This window comes from Acyrthosiphon pisum, chromosome A2 (genome assembly GCF_005508785.2).
Source record: "Acyrthosiphon pisum isolate AL4f chromosome A2, pea_aphid_22Mar2018_4r6ur, whole genome shotgun sequence".
In the NCBI taxonomy this organism is placed as follows: Eukaryota; Metazoa; Arthropoda; class Insecta; order Hemiptera; family Aphididae; genus Acyrthosiphon; species Acyrthosiphon pisum.
Window position 1 is genome coordinate 41,880,171 of NC_042495.1, and position 25,317 is coordinate 41,905,487.

At 26.6% G+C, this 25,317-nt stretch overlaps 1 protein-coding gene across 1 annotated transcript in view; it reads right to left on the reverse strand.

Moving 5' to 3' along the window:
- Positions 1–351: 351 nt before the first annotated feature.
- Positions 352–25,317, reverse strand: part of LOC100159213 (nose resistant to fluoxetine protein 6) — a 41,438-nt gene continuing 16,472 nt past the window's right edge. The window contains exons 3-14 of the mRNA XM_001952194.5: positions 20,838–21,049; positions 15,935–16,149; positions 9,085–9,179; positions 8,686–8,888; positions 8,415–8,575; positions 8,142–8,310; positions 7,872–8,065; positions 6,279–6,420; positions 5,442–5,631; positions 4,298–4,440; positions 1,606–1,742; positions 352–589 (exon numbers count right to left, since the gene is read on the reverse strand). Coding sequence (XP_001952229.3) covers positions 517–589; positions 1,606–1,742; positions 4,298–4,440; positions 5,442–5,631; positions 6,279–6,420; positions 7,872–8,065; positions 8,142–8,310; positions 8,415–8,575; positions 8,686–8,888; positions 9,085–9,179; positions 15,935–16,149; positions 20,838–21,049 — 1,934 coding nt within the window. The 3' untranslated portion in view covers positions 352–516. The remainder of the gene's footprint in view (positions 590–1,605; positions 1,743–4,297; positions 4,441–5,441; positions 5,632–6,278; positions 6,421–7,871; positions 8,066–8,141; positions 8,311–8,414; positions 8,576–8,685; positions 8,889–9,084; positions 9,180–15,934; positions 16,150–20,837; positions 21,050–25,317) is intronic.

The following is a 25,317-nucleotide window of genomic DNA, read 5'->3' on the forward strand; positions in this document are numbered from 1 at the left end:
ATAAAAATGGACTATAGCAATCTGATTCTATAGGTATATTATATTAATATCATTATAGTCCATAAACATGGTAGTAGTATTAAGTATTAACGATAACAGTTTCCCAAAAATGTACAAAAATACACCCACCCCATATTTTGGGAGTGCAGTGCACCTCTTGTAATTACGTCCAAGCCGCCTCTGCTGAGTGAGGTACTTATTATGTTTAACAAAAAACATATTGTTTTACATTTAATAATAAATAATAATGTACTCGTTTGTACCGCATTTGATTATGTTCTTCAAATGTCTTAGATGTTTTTGTAGCGACCTACCACTCGGTATGAATACTATAAAAATAAGAACACGATGTAAAATGGTATACAGCCAAATTTAATATCGTCAAGTTAGTTCATTCTCCAGTTTGGCGCGTTCATAAATTATACAATACAAAAATACATGTAATAAATAAACAATGCTTCATGGTACAAAAATAATTAAACTATAAATAAATAAATAATATAAATATGAGTCTTTTTACATTCGATGATGTGTAGGTAGGACTTTGTCGTAATCTCGATTCGATTCTATTGCTTGTGAAACATAATTTCTGTAAACACGTGGAAGACAGACAATAATATTATAAAATATAATATTTATTGATAATTGTATTGTTAGACAATAAAAAAATATATTCTTAATAGTGTTATTTTTGTTATAACTATGTTAACCAATATCTAATATATGATAATGTACATCCATAATATTATAGGTAACAATATATTATGATTTAAATTTAAAAGGGCGTGGTGTCCGACCATAATCTACCAGCATCCCTACCAGTCCAACATGTCAAAGTTTCGTTCCGCAGAATCCACTTTGAGTTGTTAGTTTTAATATTTTTTACTCTCTACCTATCTTTTTATCCTTGCACTCTATAATCACACAATTAATAAACAATTATTTATACATTATAAACTAATTTTAATAACGTTAAATAAAAATGTTCAGTTAATTAAATTTATTTATTATAGTTATTGTTTTTGACATTTTGATATTTTTACAGATGGTATAATATATTCAATGATTTTTTTTTTTCATACTTGTTTATTTTAAATTTCATACAAAACACCCTTTAATCCCTCTCTGGATGAAATGGAAATCAATATAGGTACCTCACTATTTATAAATGTATAAATTATTAAAATATATTGATGAAAGATTGTTTACAAAGACTTTCAGCAGATGAATACTTTGCTTATAATAAATATTAAATTACCATAGTATTACAATTATATTATTTTATATTAATTGTTGTAATCATTTTTTTCTTGTATATTACATTAAGTTATAAGCTCGCATATTACACATTCATAAATTATATTTTGTGTAATGTTTATTAATACGTTTTTGGAAACTTCATAGAATATTAAAATATTTTAAAGTTTAATACATTTTGTAATTGTTTGATTTAAGTAATGCTTGTTTTACGTTATTTTTAAAATTAAAACAAAGTTATTTCGTTTTTTTATAATTTAAAACAGCTAACATCCATAATATGATAAATTCTAAATTGAATCTAATTCTTAAAATAAATTACAAATTAAAAAATTAACAATTATTTACTTTTTGTCAGTTGTGTTTGATTTTGATTTTGAAACAAAAAGCTGAGTGATTAAAAGCCTGAACGGTCTTTCTACTAATAAGTAAAGGAACAAACCAGCCGTTAAACACATTACAGTGTCTGAAATTGCATCAGTCACCTGAAAAATAAATAACCATATAAATTAGTTACCATTCAATTTTAATATTGTAATGAATATTTATCTTCTTTGACCAAATCCATAAGCCTTTATGCATTGTGTGTACTTATATATTGTATATTATATTATTATACTTAAATGTTAAATCTACATTTAAAATATTTTAGAATTTCATTCAATCTATAATAATAATATTATTATAATAAATTTAAATTAAACACAAACATTTCTTCAAACAAGTATTGTGCAATATTGTAATCATTAATAAAAATAAATATCAATCGTATCCCATTAAAAAAAATTAAAATTATTAGGTATGTTATTGTCAATTTGGTTATTATAATATCTGTTACCTATACGGTTATACTGTCTGTTTGTTATTGATTTTTTTTTTCTGTATTTATTTCAATAATATTTATTTGTACGAATGCAATATAAGTGGTCAGCATTAGCCTTGATCCCGTCAAGCCTATAATAAAATATAAGACAGTTCTTTGTTTTTCTTTTAGATGTAAAAGTTTATATTTTCGTCGATTTTTTTACCGGGCGCCGAGGGAGTCGTTACGTTTTATTATTATTATTTTAGAAACTATATTAACGTTACGGTATATTGTAGCCTGGCAGCGATACCGTAAGCTGATGAAGTGTTAGTAGCCTTCGTTTGATACAATTTCAAAGAATCGCCATACTCATACAATACGATATAACGTACGGACGTACAATATTATTTGATCCACATAATGCGAATTCTACGAGAATTATGTCTTTTCGTGGTTTACAATTTAAGTTTATAGAACTATCATGGACCAGGAGTAAGTAGTTCCGTAATATTTTAAAAGACTTTCTATAATTAAATTGTTCAACATAATATCTTAAATCGTCCGTAATCCTGAAAGAAATTACCACCCCTTCGACCTTTGATATACCGAAATAAACTCTAATCAAATTTCAGTAATTCGGCTCATTTGTAACAATGACTATATTACAGTATAAAAATAAAATTGAAAATCCTTAAATTGTCACCCACACAATCTTTAGTGAATCATAATTTTTGTTATTTTTAGAAATTTAAAGTTTCTATTTGAAAATAATTTTAAATATTCATACCTACATACATTATACCTACTGAAATTTCTTGGACGATTATTATTATTCAACCTAAACCTTATTATTTAACTTAAGCTTATTTCAGTCTTAAAAACAAAAAATAATCAATCCGTCTAGCTTCTTTTCCTTAAATATTACCTACCATATTTTTATTATTGTTTTCATAAATCTATTTATGGAACTTGTCAAAAACGCTATATTCTGTAAACTATTAACTGTCAGAATTTTCATCACAGATCAAAGGGTATTTTAAAATTTTAGTTCAGAGCCATTCACTGCATACCGATTTTTCATGAAGTATATGCGACGGTATAAATTATTAATACATTTATAAATTAATATACAAAATACAATATATTATACAAACGAATAAAGTTGGTGTGTAATTAATAGGTAATTAAAACCAACCAAACAAATAAAACAATGATACACTTGATTATCTTTAGTTAATAGTTATATTATCCTTAATTAACTACACGCAGTATATTTGTAATTATTATTATTAAAACATAATTATTGTTTTTAAACAATTAATTAAAAATGTATTTCAATACTCGTGTAAGTATTTTTGTTCTATTTCAAGACGATTTCAATAAAAAAAAAATTTGTGTGTTTTTTGTTAATCAAATAGGTATTGTTCAACTGCCACGTGGGCATGCTTTAGGTAATCAATTTCAAATATCGAAACTAAAACCCAGTAAAAAGATTATAAGCAAATTGATAATTGTTTTTATTATTTCATTAATTTAACTAGGAAATGGACTTAATGAAATTTAATCGTTTAAGTTATTATTACGTATACCTATTACTACCTGGCTAGTGGCTACTAAGTCTTATTAAACTGAGTGGTATATGTAAAATTACTACAATTAATTAGATTCCCTTTGTTATTTTAGAGATTGCTTTTTTGAACAGAACGAACAGCTAGGCATCAACTTCGTTTTAATTATAACATGTAGGTATAAGTGATTATTAGCAAATTCCACCAAGTGTAATCTCAACTCAGTTGTAATCCGAATACAAGTTTCATTACAGCAGTGACAGTAACGTATAATGCATATGTCTACACTAACTCTATGTGTTTTTAATTAAAATGTATTATGTATACCTACCGAGTACCGAATACCGCTATTACTCCAATTTTTGAGTTTTCATAATGAAAATTACTATACTTAAATATTGAATTTCGTTTGTGGATGTAAAGATTTTCTAGTTTCAATGTACAAAACAAAATATGACGATAAACAAACAACGGATTTTCATCGGGTTAGTTATTTCTATTAAACAATATTAATTTAATAACAATTTATTGTTATCAAAACCTTGTTATTATTCCTTTCTTGAGCCTATTACAGTCTACATAATATATGTTTTTTTTGTATACTTAATATCGACACTGTTATTTTTATTTTTCTCTCGACTGTTTATGCCTATTAATGTACACTTACGAAGTTCCTGATGTCGAAGTGATCGGGAGTCCGCCTGCTGGCAGTGTCGGCTACCGGTAATATGGTGTTCACCATGTACGCATTAAAATTTAAACTGGCCAACGGTATAAATGGTTTCCACGACAGCATATTCTTCATGAAATCTTGAAAAGAAAAAAGTGGTGAATATAAACAGTATAATATTACGATTCAAATAAGATTCGTAAAAAAATATCAACGAAGAAACACGTCATTTGTAAGTACGCGCGACTGAAACAATATCAGTTGTGGGTAATTGGTTTAGAAACCCACGCGTCTCTTTAAACGTAAACTGATCGTAGGGCTCTTTCAGAAAACAATTCCCAGTAAATAACCTACATAAGGATTAGAGTGACATGATGTTTAAGTTCGAAAAACCAATAATCTAAACACTCCATCTTCCGTGTGCTAGATATAGTAAACTTTTGTAGATACCGCATAGTGGGTGTTTAATTTATTATTTAAACAAAACATTTATTTTTAGATGCTTTACGTTTACGGCTCAGAATAGATCAAAAAAAAAAAAAATTACGATAGGAATAACTGTTATTATTGTACGTGAAATGTATTCAATATATTCTTTATTACCCGCGCAAATAATAATTAAACTTGTATTTATTTTATTTACAACAATTATATAGGTAGGTAGCTACATTAATGCTTATTTGCTGCCTGCTTACTTTTGATGGCATAGATTTTCTAAATGGAACACTATGGATGGTTGGATATTTGGATGAATAGTAAAAATAATTATATAAATGTAAATTTTCCCATCCAATAAAAGTATGGTAGGTAATTCAAACTTTAAAATATCAGGGATAAATTGAGCTCCCTCCCGTTGGATCCCAGATATCAGAAATAATTTTACTTTTATATTATATAATATTATAATTAACAACATTGAAAGATATTGAGGTTATCTCTATAATAGGTAACTTAGGTACCTCTATGTATCTGCTATTAATATATTATTATATATTGTACATTAAATTATATAAATATTGTGCATTATATCAACAATCTGCATAGTTTTTAGATTATATTATAGTATGGTGTTTGATGTAGGTAGTACCTATATATCTTCATAGTCATGAATAATATGCACTATTAACTATACGTTACTTACTTGGTGGGCCAATTATAAGAGCATAGAGTCCAGTGACTAGACCTGCAGCCCAAACACTCCTTATTGTTGAACCATAAAGTGCGGCTTGCAAAGGATCGTAAACGTAGGAAGGATGGTAAATTAAAGCTCCACTGAACCATGTTGTTGTACATATTAGAGTAGAAATTGCCAGCAAAACATATGTCTGTGTCTGTTATAATATAAATAATGTTTGAATTAAAATAATAATATATTAATTGTAGAATAGACATCATATTAATATGTAACATACAAAAATTGTTAAATTTAATATCTCTGCATACCTCCGTCTTAAAATTTTTTTTTTTGAAACTAATTTATGCAAGCCCGGTTTAAGACATTTTGAGACCCAGGGGCCAACGTTTTAAAAGAGGCCACTGTACGAAAAAAAAAATAATAATAATAGTTTATAATGTATATATTATTTAATATTAGGTATCTGTTATAACAAATATATATAGATATTAGGTACTTGGCAATAAATAATGTATCATTTTATTTATAAATTATAATATATAAGCTTTTTTTTCGCTAAATAATCAGAGGTTTTTTTAAAGTGATTATGCAGTGTTATAGCCCATAACGAAAAAAGTAACGGACAAATATTAGGCCCCTAAATAAATTCAAACTATTGATGCCCGGGTGCCATGGTCCCCTCTGGACCCCCCCCCCTTAATACGGGCTTGAATTTACGCCAAGTTATACTTATTTACTTATTTGCAAGTTTAAAATATGTCTGGTTATTTATTATAGAATATATTATATAGTTAGATCGTATTTTATTACATTTTACTTATATAATTTAACTATGTATCTCACCAAGTTTAATTTAGTTGTACTCTCTTTTCTCCTATACAACAAATAACCAAATATAGCACCAACTATGTAAGGTCCAGCTCGAGTATGAGATTTTATGTAAATTGTCATAAAATAATCATCATTGGTTGGATTTGTCGTGAAACTGAAAAAATAAAGTTTGTTATTAATTTTGATTAATTATGTAAATAAAATTATAATGTGGTTCATTTTAAAATAATAGGCATCTACCTACTTACTTTTTCTTCTAAATTAATTTAAATATTTTTAAAATTCCATATCATGCATACATATTATGTAAGTGTTACAAATATTTTATCGAATTGGAAACAAAAACATATTATTAATTTTTTATTTTTTACGTGTAATAACCATTAAAAAATGTGATACGTGTTGTACAAATTAATTGAATTCACGAAATGGCACATTATACCAAAGTGGTTGTGTATAGAGATTGTTGTGTTGTTTTTATGTCGTGTATATAGTGTTCATGTGTGACAGAAATTATTTTTATTGTGTAGGGCATTGATACTCTCATACTCATGGTAGCTTTCGTGGTTATTGTATCGTACAAGATCAAACCGTATGTGACAATAATATGTTTAATATAAATAATTATAAATAAATGTTTCATACTTTCGTCCAATGTATTGATCGCGTATACTTCTATATTAGTGGTTAGTATAGGTAGCTATTGATACTAACCGTGATAGCTACTAGCTACCGTTTAACCTAAATACGCGGTAAGATTACTGAAAACCGAATTAAACTTATTTATACGCGAAGCCTATTTGAAATCGACTTTCTCTCTCTTTGGAAAAATTTATTTTTTATTGTAAACATTTGAATTAGACTTAAATTATAATTACCTATAATATGCAATTAAATTAAAACATCCATAGGTATTAATCAGACATGGTACGATCCGACTTTTTTGATACCTACCTAAATCGTAAATGTAGGGATAACATGTTAGCTATATAAAATGTATAAAAATACTTAATTTGTAGTGCCGTAGTAAACAGCAGTGTCGAGTACGATAACGTGTAAAGTGTAAACACAAAGATTATTCGAATATATTATTTATAGAATACGTTAGTCGTTAGGTATTGAATATTAGCATCTAACTATTACCTACGAGTGCTATCATACTATATAATTACTATTATTATGTGATATTTCTCTCTCTCTCTACTGTAAACATAGTAATTTGAAAATGCCAAGACGTTGTATATTAATACAGGCAAAATATTAACAATGTCTATTTTAAACTCAATTTAGATTGATATTGTTATTACGTACAATGTATATTGTACATAATAATAATATAATCTTTAGGTACTTCTCTGAAACCGGTTCTTGAAATTTATTATTTATTAAAACTATTACTTTGAACACCTTTAAATAGTGTAGTGTATTTAGTTGTGGGCACATAGTTTCTGTTCATTAAAAATACTCTCCTATTATATTTGAAAGATTAATTTTGAAATCGATACATAGTTAACATTTGTGATTCTTTAACTATGGAGTGATTCGACACATAACTTAAATATAGAAAAGCATCAATATAGCGAAAAATTCTTCGGTTTTACTTACTCCATGTTGAATTGAATATTTCCTGGTTTCTGTCCAATAAAGGTGAGTGCAAATGGTATAGCAATAGAAATAGCCATAAGTAAGGAAGTTAAATACATTCCGATTTTAGGCTTTTTATGCAATATATACCCTAAGCCGACACCAATCATCGTGAAGTGAAATTCACAAGGCATGAACCATGTATGATATCCACACTGAGTACAAAAATTGAGTTTAAATTTAATAAGTTAATAAATAAATAAATAAATAAATAACATATTATTTACATACCGTTTTATCTGTTGCGACATAATTGTTCAAGTACAACAAGCTTAACCACCACGTTTGTTGACAATTTTTTTTGTCTGTTCCAATAAAAGCTTCCCAAAGGGGACCAGTTCCCATTTTGTACTGAAGGGTTGCAAAAAAGAATATTATCACAGCATAAACAGGCGTTAACCTAAATAACAGAACAAAACAATTATTTACGTTTTTATTTCGGAATAAGACAATTATATTTTATATTGTGTGGTAAATTAAATTGTAAATATTTCTAAAAATCACCTGAAATATTTAAACACCAATACTTTAAACGGATTAATGAATGAAGTTTCAAGGCGGTCGAGTAGAATTAGGATCATTAAGGCTCCACTTATGGCAAAAAATGTGTCCACCAATAGGTCCATGTGAGAAGTGAATATAGAAATGAAATAATTGTAGAACACCTGACGATAATTGTAACAAAAAATATTGTATATTAATATTAAAGTTGTACAATAATATGTATGTGTACAATTTATTGTATGAGAGTTGCAAAAACAATTTAAATGCGTACCTGTTCATTAACTTCGTAGTTTTGTAAAGGTCCGGGTAATCGAAAACCCCATCTGTGCCCAATTATGATAAGAATCATTGATATAGTTGTAGTTCCACATAATGGGGAAAGATCCAGTCCTCGGACTACACAATTTTTGTTTTTTAAACTTTGCATAGCACGTCTGCCGGAGAAACACATAATCAAATCCGCAGATTTTGATTCTGAAAAATTGTATCATAATTGATTTTAAAAATGTCCATGTATAATATTTAACGATTCAATATGATAATACGAAAATATACCACGATCCACAGGTTTCCATTGTGGATCATTTTCGTTATAGATTTTAAGTTAAAACTGGTGTGGGTCTTGTTATATTTTATTATTAATGATAAATTAATACAGTTATGAACATACCTTGATTCCATTGCCATATTGTTCGTTCAGAATACACTGTGTAATCGAAAACTGTAGCAGTTATAGTTAACGATAGCAAAACTACAATGAGTAATCTGTGAAACAAAAATGAAATATTAATTCACACATAAATCGTAGACTGAATAATAGTAGAATATTAATAGGAAATGCCTATCACCTCACATATTTATAGCAATATGTCTACCTATAATGCTTATAAACACAAATATTCTATTGTAATGAACATTAATAATTTATGAACAAATTATGAAAAGATTAACAACAAAATAATTGTCAAATGCTGGGTTAATGTACGGTTTAATGTTTAAATTAAAATCATATAATCAAATTATATTTACATTGTAAGGTTACGGTATACCTATAATAGCTTGGCCGTTGGCGAGCAAAAGCACGTAGTGAAATAACCAATTTTTCAAATTAATATTTTGTTAAATTAACAATACGTTTCTTGTACTAAAATATGGTTTCAGTAAGTTAATATCGATTTTTGTAATTGCTTAAATTTACTAAAAATAATATAATTTACAAATTATACAAATTGTATTTAAGTACCTTAATCCAATTTACTGAAGTTAAATAGTTTGAATATATTTTTTTCTTTATATTATGCATTTTCAATTTACCCTTATAATTTAATTTAATATACATCACTATATAGTATTCGTTTTATTTTATATAACTGTACAAATGTATAATTCATTCAAGCTATTTAACATTAAACAAAAATTGTTAATATGTATGAAGAAAGTAATGTTAAAGCATTTAATTTTAAATATACATAAAACAGTTTAAATTGAGTCATTGACGGTTTTCTACGCCATTATGCATAAACGCAAGACGAAGATAATTCTTTTTTTAATATAATATCACATATACTTATTACAGGTATAACTTATTTGTGAATACATTTTATTTTATAACCTACCTATGTTTACCTACTTTTAAAATGTTTTCTTTTATGTGAGTACTTTCTATAAAATAACGGCAAAAATTATAGTATTTGAAAGAATCATGGTTTATAATAATTGTCACCAAATGGACAAAAATTGCGACAGACGATTACGACGCACATTTTACTATTAGAGCTTGAATAAATATATCGTCATATCAATAATTATATTGTTTTATTTGTTCTACTAACATTTCGTAAATAAATATCATGAATAGCTGCTGTCTGCAGGTAGATGGTTATGATATGCGTATATCATAAATCATAATGAAACAACTATATCATAGATTGCTAGTCAGTATTGGTCAGGTGTTTTATACATGTGTTCATACTGTTCTAGTAATAAGATATATTTTTAAATTTCGAACATTATGTATGTGATTGGGAAATATAACATAAATAATTGTTTATATTTTATTTCATCAGATTCATAAATTACGAACAGAGACCAGGAACTTAACACACGTATGCATGTGCTTACTGCTTTTCCTAACCAATTTTAAACAATATTTTTTAATAATATCATTAGTTTAAAACTCAGCCATCTACTATTTTAATGAAAAATCACGGTTTAATATCATTAGTTCGTCAATTGTTAGTAGAAATCACGGTCTAAGATAGAATGGACTAGAAACAAACTGGCAGGCGTATGATGGTGATTCTGGTGGAGGGGGGTATTCGCTTAAGGTTTTTGAAGAGTCTTGATTGGTGGAGGGGGGGAGGGGAAACGACAAGTATGTATCGAATGCTATATCCATCATCTAGTTTCTATGATGAATATAAGTAGAGATTGATACATAGATAGGTACTTGCTGTTTTTCCCCTACAAGACTCTACTAAACCTTAAGCAGCCTGGTATATTATGGCTCTCGTTTCCAATCCATTCTTTCTGAGTCCGTGGTAGCGATTAGGTCTTAAATACAATGCCAAACCAAGGATATCTAGGAACAACATAAATATATCAATGACACCTTTGATGAGAATACCTAATCGCTATGACCCTCATCGAATATTATTGCGTAGATATTTTACAAAAGGGTTATTATGGATTAAATATATTAATACTATTTCGTCCATCTCATTCTTGGTCGTGATGACCAAGGCTTTGATATAATATCATATATATATATATATGTCATGGACTTCTTTATAGTTTCCTTCGAACACGATAAAAACAACTATAAGTCACGACCAATCCTCGTATAGCATGACAATGTGACATATATTAGTAGATGAATAACATATAGCGCAAATCGCTATATTATAATATATATACAAGTGGAAATTATAAACAAGCAAGTACATGAGTTCGGAAGTTTGTAAACAGTTTCCCATTGAAAATAAAACACAAAAATATTTGATTATCTATGTTTTATTACTATCAATATTTAAAATAAATCTGAAGACTTAGAACTACCTAGTAGGTAGGTATGTAGAAGTACATTGCGAATGTCTGTGAACTGGTTTCATTTCTAGATCATTGAACTTGTCAAAATGATACATCATTGGTTAGTCTAAAATATATACTACCCTCAAATGTAAGACCATCAAAATATTAATTAATATTTTAAATGCGCAATGTTAATGAAAATGTAATGAGTATAGTTCAAAAGTTTTGTTAAGAGGAGATTATAATAATTAATAATATAATAGGAAATATGCCTGAAGAAATAATCGGATATTTAATAGCTAATGACATAAATTTGTTTTTCGAAAACAATAGCAAAATTATTTCAGGATTATACGTAACTACGTATACGTAGTTATAAGACATATTTTATGTAAGTACGTAATTGTAATGGTATGTGTTACGGTAATATTGTGTACAGTGTACTCTGTCACTATATTTGTCGCAATAATATAGAGTATATACATTGTCTAGAAAGTCTCGAAATTCTCAATATTGTGATATTAATTCTTTAACGTATTACACATATTTTTAAAAAAATGTTGTGTTCGAAATTATACACATAGGTTGAGGGTATGTTGTTATACATTGTGAGTACGCTTTAACTTTTTAAAATTGTCAGAAAAAAAAAATAAATAACTTAAGGGGAATATTTAATAATATACAACACCAGTTTTGAAAACATATTTATTTTTATGAGATTAAAAACTGGATAACCGTTGATGATTTAAAGTATCATCAGATATTTACTATATTATTATACTGTAATACTAATATTAAACATTAGTATTTCCAAGACATGATATATTTAAAAAAAAATATTTTTCTCAATATCATTTTTTTTTTGTGTCTGTCATCACCTTTTAGGACAGTAAAAGTGCTTGGATTTTCTTCAACAGTACCTTTTCTGATAGGAAAGTAAATCTAGTTGGTACTTTGGGGGGTCAAAATTTGAAATTTCCTATAGTTTTCAAAGGTTTGAAAATTTAAAACTAGATTTCACGTAAATATTTAACACTGTTAGCAACAATTCTAAGAAATACATAACCACAGTTTATTTTTATAGTCATTTTAAGTTCAAATTTGGACGAAATTACATATTAAAAAACCTGGAATAACTATTTTAATTATTTTGTTGTGATTGTATAATATTATTTGTGGGTACTTGAAACTTCTAAAGTATACTATTATATGTCTATGATAGTACCACGGTTTGTTGTTGATGTATAACGCGTAACCTAATGGATATTGTGATATGATTAATTTGAAAATTATTAATAATACTATAGATAAGTATACCTATAATATTATGTATGTCTAATATCTAGACTGACAAACCGTCTCCGCTCAGAATCGTTTTTCTTATACAGTGATATTATATCATTAAATTCAAATTTAATACTATCCATTATACAGTGACCCACTTGTAACCTATTGTACAGCAGAGCGACATCCACTTACCCACCTTTTTTAAACAGATATCTCCCTTTCCACACTCATCACCCAGAAAATATTTTATAGGTACCTATGAATCTATTCTGTTACTTTTTCAAGTCATAGATATTAAAATGAAAAAGGTTCAGAATTTATTATTTTGTGTGTTTGTATGTAAATAAATAATTAATTTATGTAATTATTATATTATGTTTTATAGGAATTGCGTTAAAAATGTTCGGGTAATAAAGTCCAGTATACCTATATATATATATATATATTATATAAAAAAATTGATATTATTATTCATACACCAAAAATATACATAATATATTTAAATGATTTTTTAGATTAATTAAGTATTAAATATCTATAATATTGATTATTTCTTGAGTGGTTGTGCTTAGGGTATATGCATAACCACCCACAACTATGTTGGTGATACGTACGAACTAACATTTTTGCTGTCAAAAATTTAGTTAAAGTTTATTTAGTCATGATTATCTGTACTAATTATACTATTAATTTTGAAATATTTAGAATAATTTTAAGATATTTATACCATAAACCAAATTAAATCATCATACTATACTACACTATGTCGTTCTTGTCTAAATAAACTACAATAAATTATTATATCATATTTGATATAATTATACGATGTTTTTGCCAAAAATAAGTTAAACCTATCGTAATTTTAATACAAAAATAAATTACTAATAGATAATATCTATATTAAAAATAAAAATAAAAGTGATACAAATAAAATATAAAATTTCCTTAGAAATAGACTAACAGTTTCTTCAGCACAGAATCATTTTTCGTATATAAACAGTTCCGCTATACGGTAAGAATAATCATTAAATAGGGTGAAATTCATTAAATGAGGTATTAAGATATTTTATAGTGTTTATTAAACATCAGATACCTAACTAAAATAAACATCGAAATAATATACAATTTATTATTTATCACTGGGGTTTTTTCTATTGAAATGTGCTATTTCTGTACATTACATAATATAAGTTTAATATTTTCCATAACCATATTTTTTTCTTAATGTATTAAATTCTTGTCCTTGTCAAAGTTGTTAAATTTAAATAATTTAAAAAAAAAGATGGTTATAATTGTTGATTTAAAGAGAAAAGCGTTAACCTGTATTTTTAAACTAACAATTTTTAATGCAAAACTTATATTAAATAAACTCGTATAGAAGAAAAATTTGCATGATCAAACACTACATATTTATTTGCGATTTGTATATTATATAATAATCAACGTGATACATGAGTAGTTCATACAGTTACTACCGTTACCTGAATCAGCAAAAATAATTAAAAACCTAAATTGAGCAATTTTGTTGTAATTACATAAATAGCAACTTATAATTGAAAACTCAATAATAGTAATTTTAAATGGAAATAAATATATTTTGAAGTATTTAATACTTAAATTAAAACAATACCTAGAATTACATTTACCCAAATAATGATAAATAGGTACCTGGAACATTAGGTATATTATAATGTTTAACAAATTAGGTAAATAACAATACTAAGAAGTAAAAAGAATAGGTACCTTATTAGTTGTTACTTCATTACGCTAAAATTTAAATTAGACATCTAAGAACATCTACATCATGTCTGTGTTTAATATAAAACTATTAGCCTTGCATGGAATAATCAATAAATTATAGAAAAAAATTATTATATCCTGTAGTTTGTTAGAAAGAATGAAGAAAACTTCAGTTCATTATGTGTTTATGACTTATCAAAATGTCTTCTGTTCTCAACAAATTTAATCTCATAAAACGTAAAAACACACATTTAAAAAGATATTTTGTGTCTATAAATAATAACCTCTATAAAAAGCTTTTGTAGCATGTATTATATTTTTCCTTGTGTGATTTATTAATACTTCAGAAAAACTATATTTTATTGAAAATATAATATTTTCAATCTCATAAAATTCCAAAATATACAAATGCTTTATTAATTATATAAATTCCATTGGAATATTTAATTTATAACGTAGCCTGATCTAAACAGTTTAATATTGTTTAATGATATTTTCTTAAATATGACATAATTTATGTCATTATTTCTATAATTTTTTTATAAATATTATTCCATCAAACTGAAAAATTAAATTTTTAAATTGTAACATGGTAATTGATAATATTAGGTATGTGAATTATTTCATACAATATTCTTTAAGCATTATCATTCTTGCATAGGTAAGTGTAAGCCATATGCGCGAATAGCGTTTTGAAAATTTTTTTAAGACCATTATAAATGTATAAAGTAACATTTTCCCTAGTAGTTAAATTGTGTATAGTTCTCTACATAAGGTTTAATAACTTTAAAAAAATACTATTTTGAATTTTGATTAATAACTATGTATAAACATTTTTAAAATAAATACATCTATTATACAAGTATAAAATCGGGTGAGCTGTGAGCATGGTTGATGAATCAAGCCCTGTATACTTGACAAATAAATAGTAAGAGTTTAGATGGTAATTTTTTTCTCATATCGCCACGTGGCCTGGTCTTTCTCCGAAGCACCGCAGGTGACCTTCGTCATCAGTTATTTTACTCGAGAAACTACAAACCCACAAAACATTACCTCAGAACTGCAATCAAGAAACGGGACCCCTCGCAGTGCAATATGTCTTGCCGAGACAAATTCAACGTATAACTTCCGTGGGGGTAACATTAAAAATTCGGATTTTTGTAGGTTTTCAAATTTCACGTTGAAACTCATTATACATACAAGATATACTAGTTTAGTCAAAGAGATTGTCAAGTACAATAGTAGCACACAACGTTATTGTTTCATAAGACTTTTTTTTTTATAAATAACTAGTAAAATTATTTTATTTCACTAATAGCACCGAATCTTGAGACAATATTTTACCGAACGTAATTTAGAAAATCTTTTAGTTTGTGACTTTGTTTGTAAAAGAACTCCTCTATATAATATCAATGCTTAAATAATCCCTTAAGTTTGTTTTATTGAATCGTATAAAAACTTACACAAACGCAATGTCATACGCAGTATATTCATCGCCAGGACGTTGTGCTTGAGTACACATATTGTCAGCAACCGACACATTTTCAATCACGTCCAGCTTGTTTTCTTTGATATACGATCTAAGATACGTCTGGACATCCAACGCTGAACATGACGCAGGCACACACAAAGCCCATTTTATCATATCCAGACGTTGTTTGAACCTTGCCCCGCCGTACTATAAAACATAAAATAATTCAAAATTGTTAAATACTGTTAATGTTAAATAATTTTTAAAAATGTCGAATAATAAACGTGTATATTTACGATTAAATCACTAATTATATTAATAACAATACAATAACAATACAATCAAGCAACTTTTTTTATAGTTTTATACTGAAATTATAACAGAATCATGTTTACCAGAAAATCGTAAATAATAGCAATCACCGAAAATTACCTTTGTTGTCAATTTATCTAAGGAAATTTTTTTCTAATCATGTCTTGTAACTTGTAACGCTAATCATTATGTTTAAAACATTGTGTTTTGAACATAACAACCCTACTGTAACATTACTGTAACATTAATAATAACGCCAACAGATTTACTTTTTGTACAAATTATTATTTATGTATATTATATGGATCCTAAATAAACTTTTAAGATAAAATATTAAATTATATTAGCAATAGTAAAAATGTATTTTTAAACTATAAAAAACTGCATCAACACTATTATAGCTATTATAGAAATGTATTAAAAAGAACTTTGATTTCGAGGGAAGCTCATGTTTTTATTATAGTATCTTTTTTTTAAATTGTACCCACTTAAAATGTTTTAGCATATTAATTCTACGATTACAATTTACAAGTTTAATATATACATTTTATAACGTTTCGTTAGTATAAATGTCAGTGATAGGTTTATGTATAAGCAGACTGCAGACACGCCCACAGATAAGTAGCCCACTAGGTGCAAAATACTTTTACTGACAATATAGGCAGTAGGGGGGGGGGGGGGGGTTGCCCCACAATCACCCTATTATTGTACCCTAATTTATAACGAATTTTTAAAAATATAAGGATTCATAATTTATACTGATTACCTAGGTACTCAATAATTATAAACTTACCTACATAATGGTTAATATAAATTGGTTATGAATTGTAATATAAAATAATTAATTTTTGGAAAAATATACCATTTAATAAACTAGCCCTAAATTGTCTTGATATATTATTAGTTTCATTTTAGATTCTGAGTGGAGCGATGACTGTATTGATTTTACAATGTGTGTTTTTTTTTAAATTTAAATTTTTATTATTTTGTCTGTCACCACCGTTTGGGGCAGTAAAACTGCTTCGATTTTCTTCAACAGTATCTTGTTCGATGGGAAATTAATTTAGTTGGTTGTTTTCAGGTTCATTCAAGGGAAAAACAACATAAAAATTAAGGAAAACGGGACTTTTTACGCAAAATCGATTTTGGTTTTTGGTGTAACTCTATAACAAATAAATATATATACATGAAATTTTCACTGATTTCTTATATTTGCATTTTCTATACACGATAAAATTTTCAAAATATTTTTATTTGTTTTGAACTGTTTAGGCACATTTTCAGTTTCCAATTTGATTAGTCTTTTTTTCAATGAATGTCAATAAAACTTTATTTGTTGGCTAAAGAAGCGTAAAAATGTTATGTAAGACTCCTGATATATTGTTACAATATCACTTGAAAAATATTATAAATACATAGGCACAATTTTTGTTTATAAGCATTTAAAATTCAAATTTTGACAAAGTTTATCAAATTTAAAATTTAATAATTATTTTGTAGTTAATAATTTATAAAATGTTCAACTTTTATAACTAAGGATTGAAAATTTAAAACAAGGTTCCACGTAAATAGGTTATATTGTATAAATTACTTTATTCACAATAATATCATCAAATATACTTAGTAATATCATAAGCTGTCTAACCGTTTTCCCTCAGAATCGTTAATTAGCCAGCTAAACATTTTTTATATATATTTATAGAAAAAAAATACCAAAAAAATTGAAATTTGAAATTGCTCGTAAACAGCTCAAAACGAATAAAAATATTTTGAATATTTGATCAAGTATAAAAGGTAATTTATAAAATAAACATGGTGTAATTTTTTATCGAACACATATTTCGTGTAAAAATTCCAGTTTTTCCATCATATTTTTGTTTTTCGGCGCTTTTTCATATTTATATTTGTAATTATTTTGGTATATTTAAAAGAACATATAGATTTACCTATATAAAATCAACTAAATAAAAAATAAAAATCAGTGTTTTTACTGTACCTACCTAATATATATAACTTTTATAGAAAACCATTTTTAAGGATTATTATCCTTAGTATATAGAATTTACATTTTGAGGTAACTCAATAATACTATATTCAAATATTGAATTAGCGATTAATCAACATTTTCAAAAAAATCATTTGTTTAACAATTGACAGTATAAGAAGGATGGCTTATATTTGAATAGAAATTTTGTATTGCCTCAAGCTTTTTTGGTCCTTTTGTAAATTAAAAAATTCGAATACTCAGAATTTAAATTAATTTATTACTATAGGAAAAAATAGAGGTGAGTATGCTTGGTAAATCTTTATGTATATAATATGTACATTTTATTAAAAATGAATAGTAAATTTAATTTAATATTATTATGTAAAATTAAAAATAAATTACATTTTTTTAAATAATTGGTTATTATTTTATTAAACTTAATATTAATTATTATGAAAATGTGTACTTTATAAAATATATTTTGAATATTGAGTGTATAAAAAATAATAACACTTTTAATACACTTTAGAATGTCATATTTGATTATCTTATGGATGTTTTGTAGGCATATTTGCATGCATTATATAGTGTGTTGAAGGTCATAAAAACCCCATCCCTAATTATCATTAATAAACGAGCTATTTATGAGTATAATCATTGCTCTGTATTGAATAAAAAAAATTTAAAGGAAACCTAAAGGTGATAGATAAAAGTAAATTACAGCTTATAACTTTAAATCATACTGTACCTACTAAGTAGGTACCTACTAATCTATAGGGCCTATAGTATAGGCTATCGTTATTCAGTGACTAGTTTAGTTGTAGATCCATACCAATATATGACATAAGATTGCCAATATTACCGATTTATCATATTCAAATATCAGTTGTAGCTTGTAGGTAGTTATTTTATTTATTTTAATATGTTATAATATTGTATGTTTGATAAGATAAATGTCATATGACATATCACTATTCATTGTTGATTTTTCAACAGGTTGATTACACTGTTGTACTGTACATATGTAAAGTTTGTGATAAAAACAGGAATTTCTTATCGAGGACGACAGAAGGTTGAGGTGAGCAACAATCATCAATATTTATTTTATAAATCGAACTAGGGTGTTCAAGGACTTAAATTTAAAGTTAGTTCAACTTATCCAGTAACTATTTTTATAATTTTATTATTTTTATGACTAGATATTCCTTATTTCGATGAAACCATAATATTTATTTTTAAAAATAAGTTACAGCTTTTATATATAAAATAACATGCGCATTATTAGATGAACTAGTTATCATTGATTTTACATGATTATTTATCTGGTTTTTTTACGACTGCTTACAAACCTCTTAATTTTTTGTAACATAAAACATGATATTATGTGCCTATTTGTTATTTAACCACAACTTTTGTAGACAATTCATTAATATTATTATTTTAATAAAAATGTAAGAAGTAATTCGTTTCCCTTAAATAGAGAATGTCAGCAACTATTTATTTTCTCTTTTTAACCCATACGCAACATTGAAAATGTACTTTCAGCAAGATCAACAATGCGTTATTATTATTAAAGTAAATTGATCTATTTTTAAAACTTTTTCTATGGCAGCTATATTAGATCTATATTGATATTTTAATTGTAAATTGTTTAGTGAGTTAAAGATTATAACTAGATACCTATGTAAAACATAGATCTGTAACACCTATCTTATACAATGATATTATATCATTGAATTCAAGTCTAATACAATCCATTATGACCCACTTGTAATCTACTGTACAGCAGAGCGACATCCACTTATTTGCTTTTTTATATTGTTATTATTTATTATAGCCTGTAAGTTAAATTGATAATATAATACTATGATGTTTTATTCATTTCTATGGTAATAAATAAAGCGTTAGAAATTAAAATCCCATTTATAGCGATTTTTTGTAATTCGTCAGTGGTTTTTCCGGTGAAATTAAATAATTATTGAGAAAATCAAAAAATTACCTCTCTAATGTACCACCTTGATCAAATTTTTTAAAAGATAAGATATTATATGTTGAAATGGAAGCACTCCTTCTGGTAGAAATTTTGTATACAGGGTAAAAAAAAAAATAAACACCATTGTAAAACCACTAGCTCTCTCGCTAGTTATAATCTAAAAATCTATGAGGTTAGGCTTGATTATGTCCTTCTATTTAACATTAATAATATGTCAATTAATTGTAAAATATTGAAGGTTTCAACACAAAATTGGTTCTGCTGAAGACAAATTTGCTACGTTACTCGTGGACATGAGTCAGGGATAGAAAACAAACAGTATACGTTTGAAATATCCTTATTAGGTTGAATAAATTAAAAATTATACTAATATCTATATCAATATATCATAATGTAATAAAGTGAATATAATGACAGCAGCTATTGCAAAATATAAAATCTATATGAAACAAATCATACATTTTATAAATTATAAGCGATAACGTTTATAGTCGATTATATATTTTGTTAAGCGCATGCGTCGAAAAAATAACAAAATAGTGCTATACTATGTACTGTTTGTGAATTTAATTCACCATAAGAGGCGGAAAAAACTTTTCTTACGTAAATTTTGAGCCAAGCTGGTAATAACGGATCATATTCTCTAGCCAGTGGGTCGGCATAGGAATATTGAGACGGCACATCAAGTTTGACATCAACGAGGCAGTATTGGGCCTTAATAGGTTTAGCTACCTGCAGGCACTCGTCAAAGTCTCCTAACTGGAATCTGTTTCCCGACAACAGACCCACTGCTTGTTTCGCTGATGCATCCCACACTAGAACATAATATAATAATAGTGTGATTAGATTTTTAGGGATTCTACATTATCAATGAACGGAAACCCTTTTATACGTCCATCATCATTTGTCCATTTTGAAAATCTGTTGCTATGGTAACTTATTATCATGATAGTATGTTTTAAATTATTTTTATTTAGACTTGTTTTGTTATTTAATATGGCTAGGTAAATGTATAAAATGATTTATAATCTGACATTTATAATTGGTACCTATATTATGATGTATTATATTATAATATATAATAAATTTATATAGGTAAGATCTGAATCTAACGCTGAATTCAATAGTCTATTAAAAATCGTTCGTTTGTACTTCTGAGTTCCTAACAAAAAACCAATAAAACAAGATTTTTTTCTAAAGACCAATAACGCTTTTTTTCATAATATAACGTTTTGATAAATCATATAAAATTAATATTTTTAAGACCCAAAATTGTATACATAAATTAATTACCTATATTATAAAATAATTATTTAAAAAAATGTATTTAAACCCAGAAAATTGACACGCTTGAAAAGTGGTTTTTTAAGATTTTTACAAAATGCATGCATGCATAAGTTGTTTGATCAAAACATATATTTTCTTGTTTATTTTATTTATACTTACTTAATTTTAGCTTGGTTAGATATGTAATATGTATAATTGTAATTAAGCACCGGGAGTATATAATTTATTATATTAATTTAATATTTTAATGCCTTTAAAGAGTGAATAGCCAATGGTTTGACGTGAAAAATGACTAATAAAAATATTCAACGGCCGTTTAATTGTATTTAAAGCTTCATGAGTTCAAACTTATATAGTTATTAATATTTATTGAATTGACGGCATGGTGATCACCGTGTAATGTCGTCTCCACTTACTATTATACTAATGCATAACACACCAAATTTTATGTTTAAAATAATCTAATTTTTACTGTTATTTTTAATATTAGAGTAAATTAATATATCAAATTATTAAATGTACAGGTAAAATATTATGCAGTGCTCTACGTAAAATGTTTACGCTATTTTAATTTTGAAGCAAATAATGAGCATCTTAAAAATTACAATTTAAAAATTGTTATGATATGCGTTTTGGTGGTTGTATGACGATGACAAAACATACGGGTACAATGTCCTCTTAACGAGGTTGAGCAAATATATCAAATAATAAATTATATGTGTGTGGTCGTGTAAATATTAATTATTAATATTGTGCAATATTATAGGTAGGTACTCATAATAATAAACAAATTCCCATCGGCTACCAAATATATCCCTCGTGAACTGGGTCCTATGCATTAAAAAGAAAGCACTTATACAAACTAAGAGCACGTCCATAGTATCATTATTATTATTAGGGCTAGGATTTCTATGTATTAGCATTTAGTATAGGTATTTTATATCATTTATTTAATCCAAATACATTGATTGTCAGTTATGTCCGGGATTAGGTCATACTGATTTAAATAGAACAGTTTTTATTTTGAAAATTTAGAGTTTATGAATATTTATTTGAAAACAATTATGAAAGAAATCGTATTTATCTGTAATTATTGTTTATTTTTCGTAAATATACTAAGTACATATATTTAATAAGCTACCGTGGTCGGTTATATACTAAATTTATGTATAGAATAAAATATATTAATTAAGATTTTATCTTATCAGGCTTGTGGACGCGTGTTTGCCGAGTAAAATATACAAAATATTAAACTTTGTGCGTATGGTACATTTAGCTAGTAACTCTGTGAACGTGTTATAATATATTTTTGACGCAGCAAATAGACGTGGCAATATTCTGTAGTAATTAGGGCTAGGATTTATATAGTTTACATTAAGAAATGGTAAAAATACACAAAAGTAGGAACCAAAAATAAAATAAATTTTATATTTAATTAAACATTAAATAATTATTAATTACAAATTGATCGCAAATAATATATAGTTAAGTATTACACTATCGGTTTTTAAAAATTGGTTTAAAAATTCTTCAACAAATTGTTGTATTTAACACCTCCACTTTGAACTTTAGGCATTCCTCAAAATTCTTTGTGTAAATATTGCACTAAATGTCACGCCTAATGATTATGTCGAAAAATGTATTGTACGGACACGTACAAGGCGTGTTATATTTTACTATGAACGCGGCAAATTCAAATATAATTAATATTTCGAAAAAAGACTAACATAAATAGTTATTTAAAAAAGGAATGGACTAAAATAACAAAAATTTTCGGTATAGGTGGGTTTACAAATAAAAACATTACCGTAGTGCGTCACCATTTCACAGCACAATATTTAATTCAATAGAGCTGATGTCAGCTATATCCAACATACACGCTGTTTAGATGCCTACACGTTGTCTATATAGCCTATAGACACACCGCGAAAAAATTTGGTTTGTCTGCTATAGCCGACAGTCACAGAAAACGTGTTTTATTTTTTTGTTCGATATAATTATCTATATAACTAACCATGACAGCTTATAAATAGTATATTTAACGACAGATAAAACAATAATTACCAACAGATTTTATATTATAAATAGGTACGTTTTCATACATTAGTTTATTTTTAAATAAATATTCAAAAACTCTAAATTATATTAGATATGCAAAATAAAAATTGTTCTATTTAATTCAGTCTGAACCTAACCGTGGACATTGACTTTATTGACAACCTATGTATTTGGATAAAAGGAAAAATATGTTAATGCATAAGAAGCCTTATCCGTAAAATCACAATAACATTATAAACTTTAAGCGCAGGTTAGCTAAAACTTAAATTAAACTTTGAACAAAATAACTTGAACATTTGATGTGCGTCCCAAGTACGTCCCAAGCGTATTTCATATGTTGTGTATACCTACCTAGTAATATTAAATACATTTATAAACAATAAAAAGTCTTCAGTTTTGAAAATCGATTCTGAACAAAGATTGGTTGAATAACGTTTTGTAAATTTCCATAACACATCAACTACTTTTAAATTTTTGTTTATGTTTAAAAATAAACTAAAATGATAAAATCGAAAAATGAAGTGTAAAATAAATTAGATTTTCTACCGAAACAAAAGGGATAGGTATTTTAAAGTTTCAAAACACTCCATCCGATCAAAATAATGTACCTACACATAAAATATTTAAATAATTCATAAAACTATTTACTACAATTCTCGTTTTGCTCTTAATTAAAAGTGTAGGTGAAATTTAAATAATAATTTTAAAACATGTAGAGGGCCTAACAAAATTATGTTATACAATTGCCTCAATAAAAATTAGCAGAATGCTCTGTAATAAAAACTACAACTCGATTTATCCACATTATTGATTGATTTAAAAAAAAGTATTTTTAAGAATAAAAACTTATGAAACACGAGTTTGTTAAGCAAATAATATTTTATGGAAACTTTATAAATGTGCTATTACTTTATTATAATATTTAATCCGTTACCTATTGCATTTTAATAATTTTATAGAGTTGCCGTTTTATTTAAAAAAAAATAAAACACAATAACGGGCAACGGTACAGTATTAACACGTTATTTTACACGATGGTTAACCATTATACCTGTTTTAAGAATGCTGCTGCATTATGATTCTAACGACAAAATATTAACATATCTAAAACATTGTCTTTATAAAATTTCATTAAAACATCCCTGAATAAATGTATTAGACTATTAGCAATAATAGAAGTTGGAACACACATTCATTAAAATACTTCAAGACATTGATAAATTAATGTATTTAACCAACCAAATCCGTTGAGAAAATTGTACGATAATATTATATGATAGCCCGTTATTAGCTAGGTACCTATAATATATGTATTTTAACCGGATTACGCCGTTGGCATGAAAACAGAAAGTCCGCGAGTATCGGAACGATAGTGGAATTTCAACCCGTTTCTCGACCAAGTTGTCCAGTTGTTTGATAACTGTTTATTTCGTTGGATGTATTATATTTAGCCATTAAGGAACCTGTACATTTACGTTCGCTTTCAAGTCGGCAACCGTACGTATATTTAGAGTTTAATTAGTAGGGCGGACAGTCTACAATGGTTTTAACAGCGCAGACGTTCAAGTGACATCTGGTTTGGTTTGGAATGGTTGGACCTACATATTGGTAAATTTAATTTGACGACGGATTATGAATATTATGTTATTATTACCACAGGGGTTGTACGAAGATATGAAACGCCGTTTTGCTATAAAAATACATTCTATTCTACAAATTAAAATACATTAAGAGGACG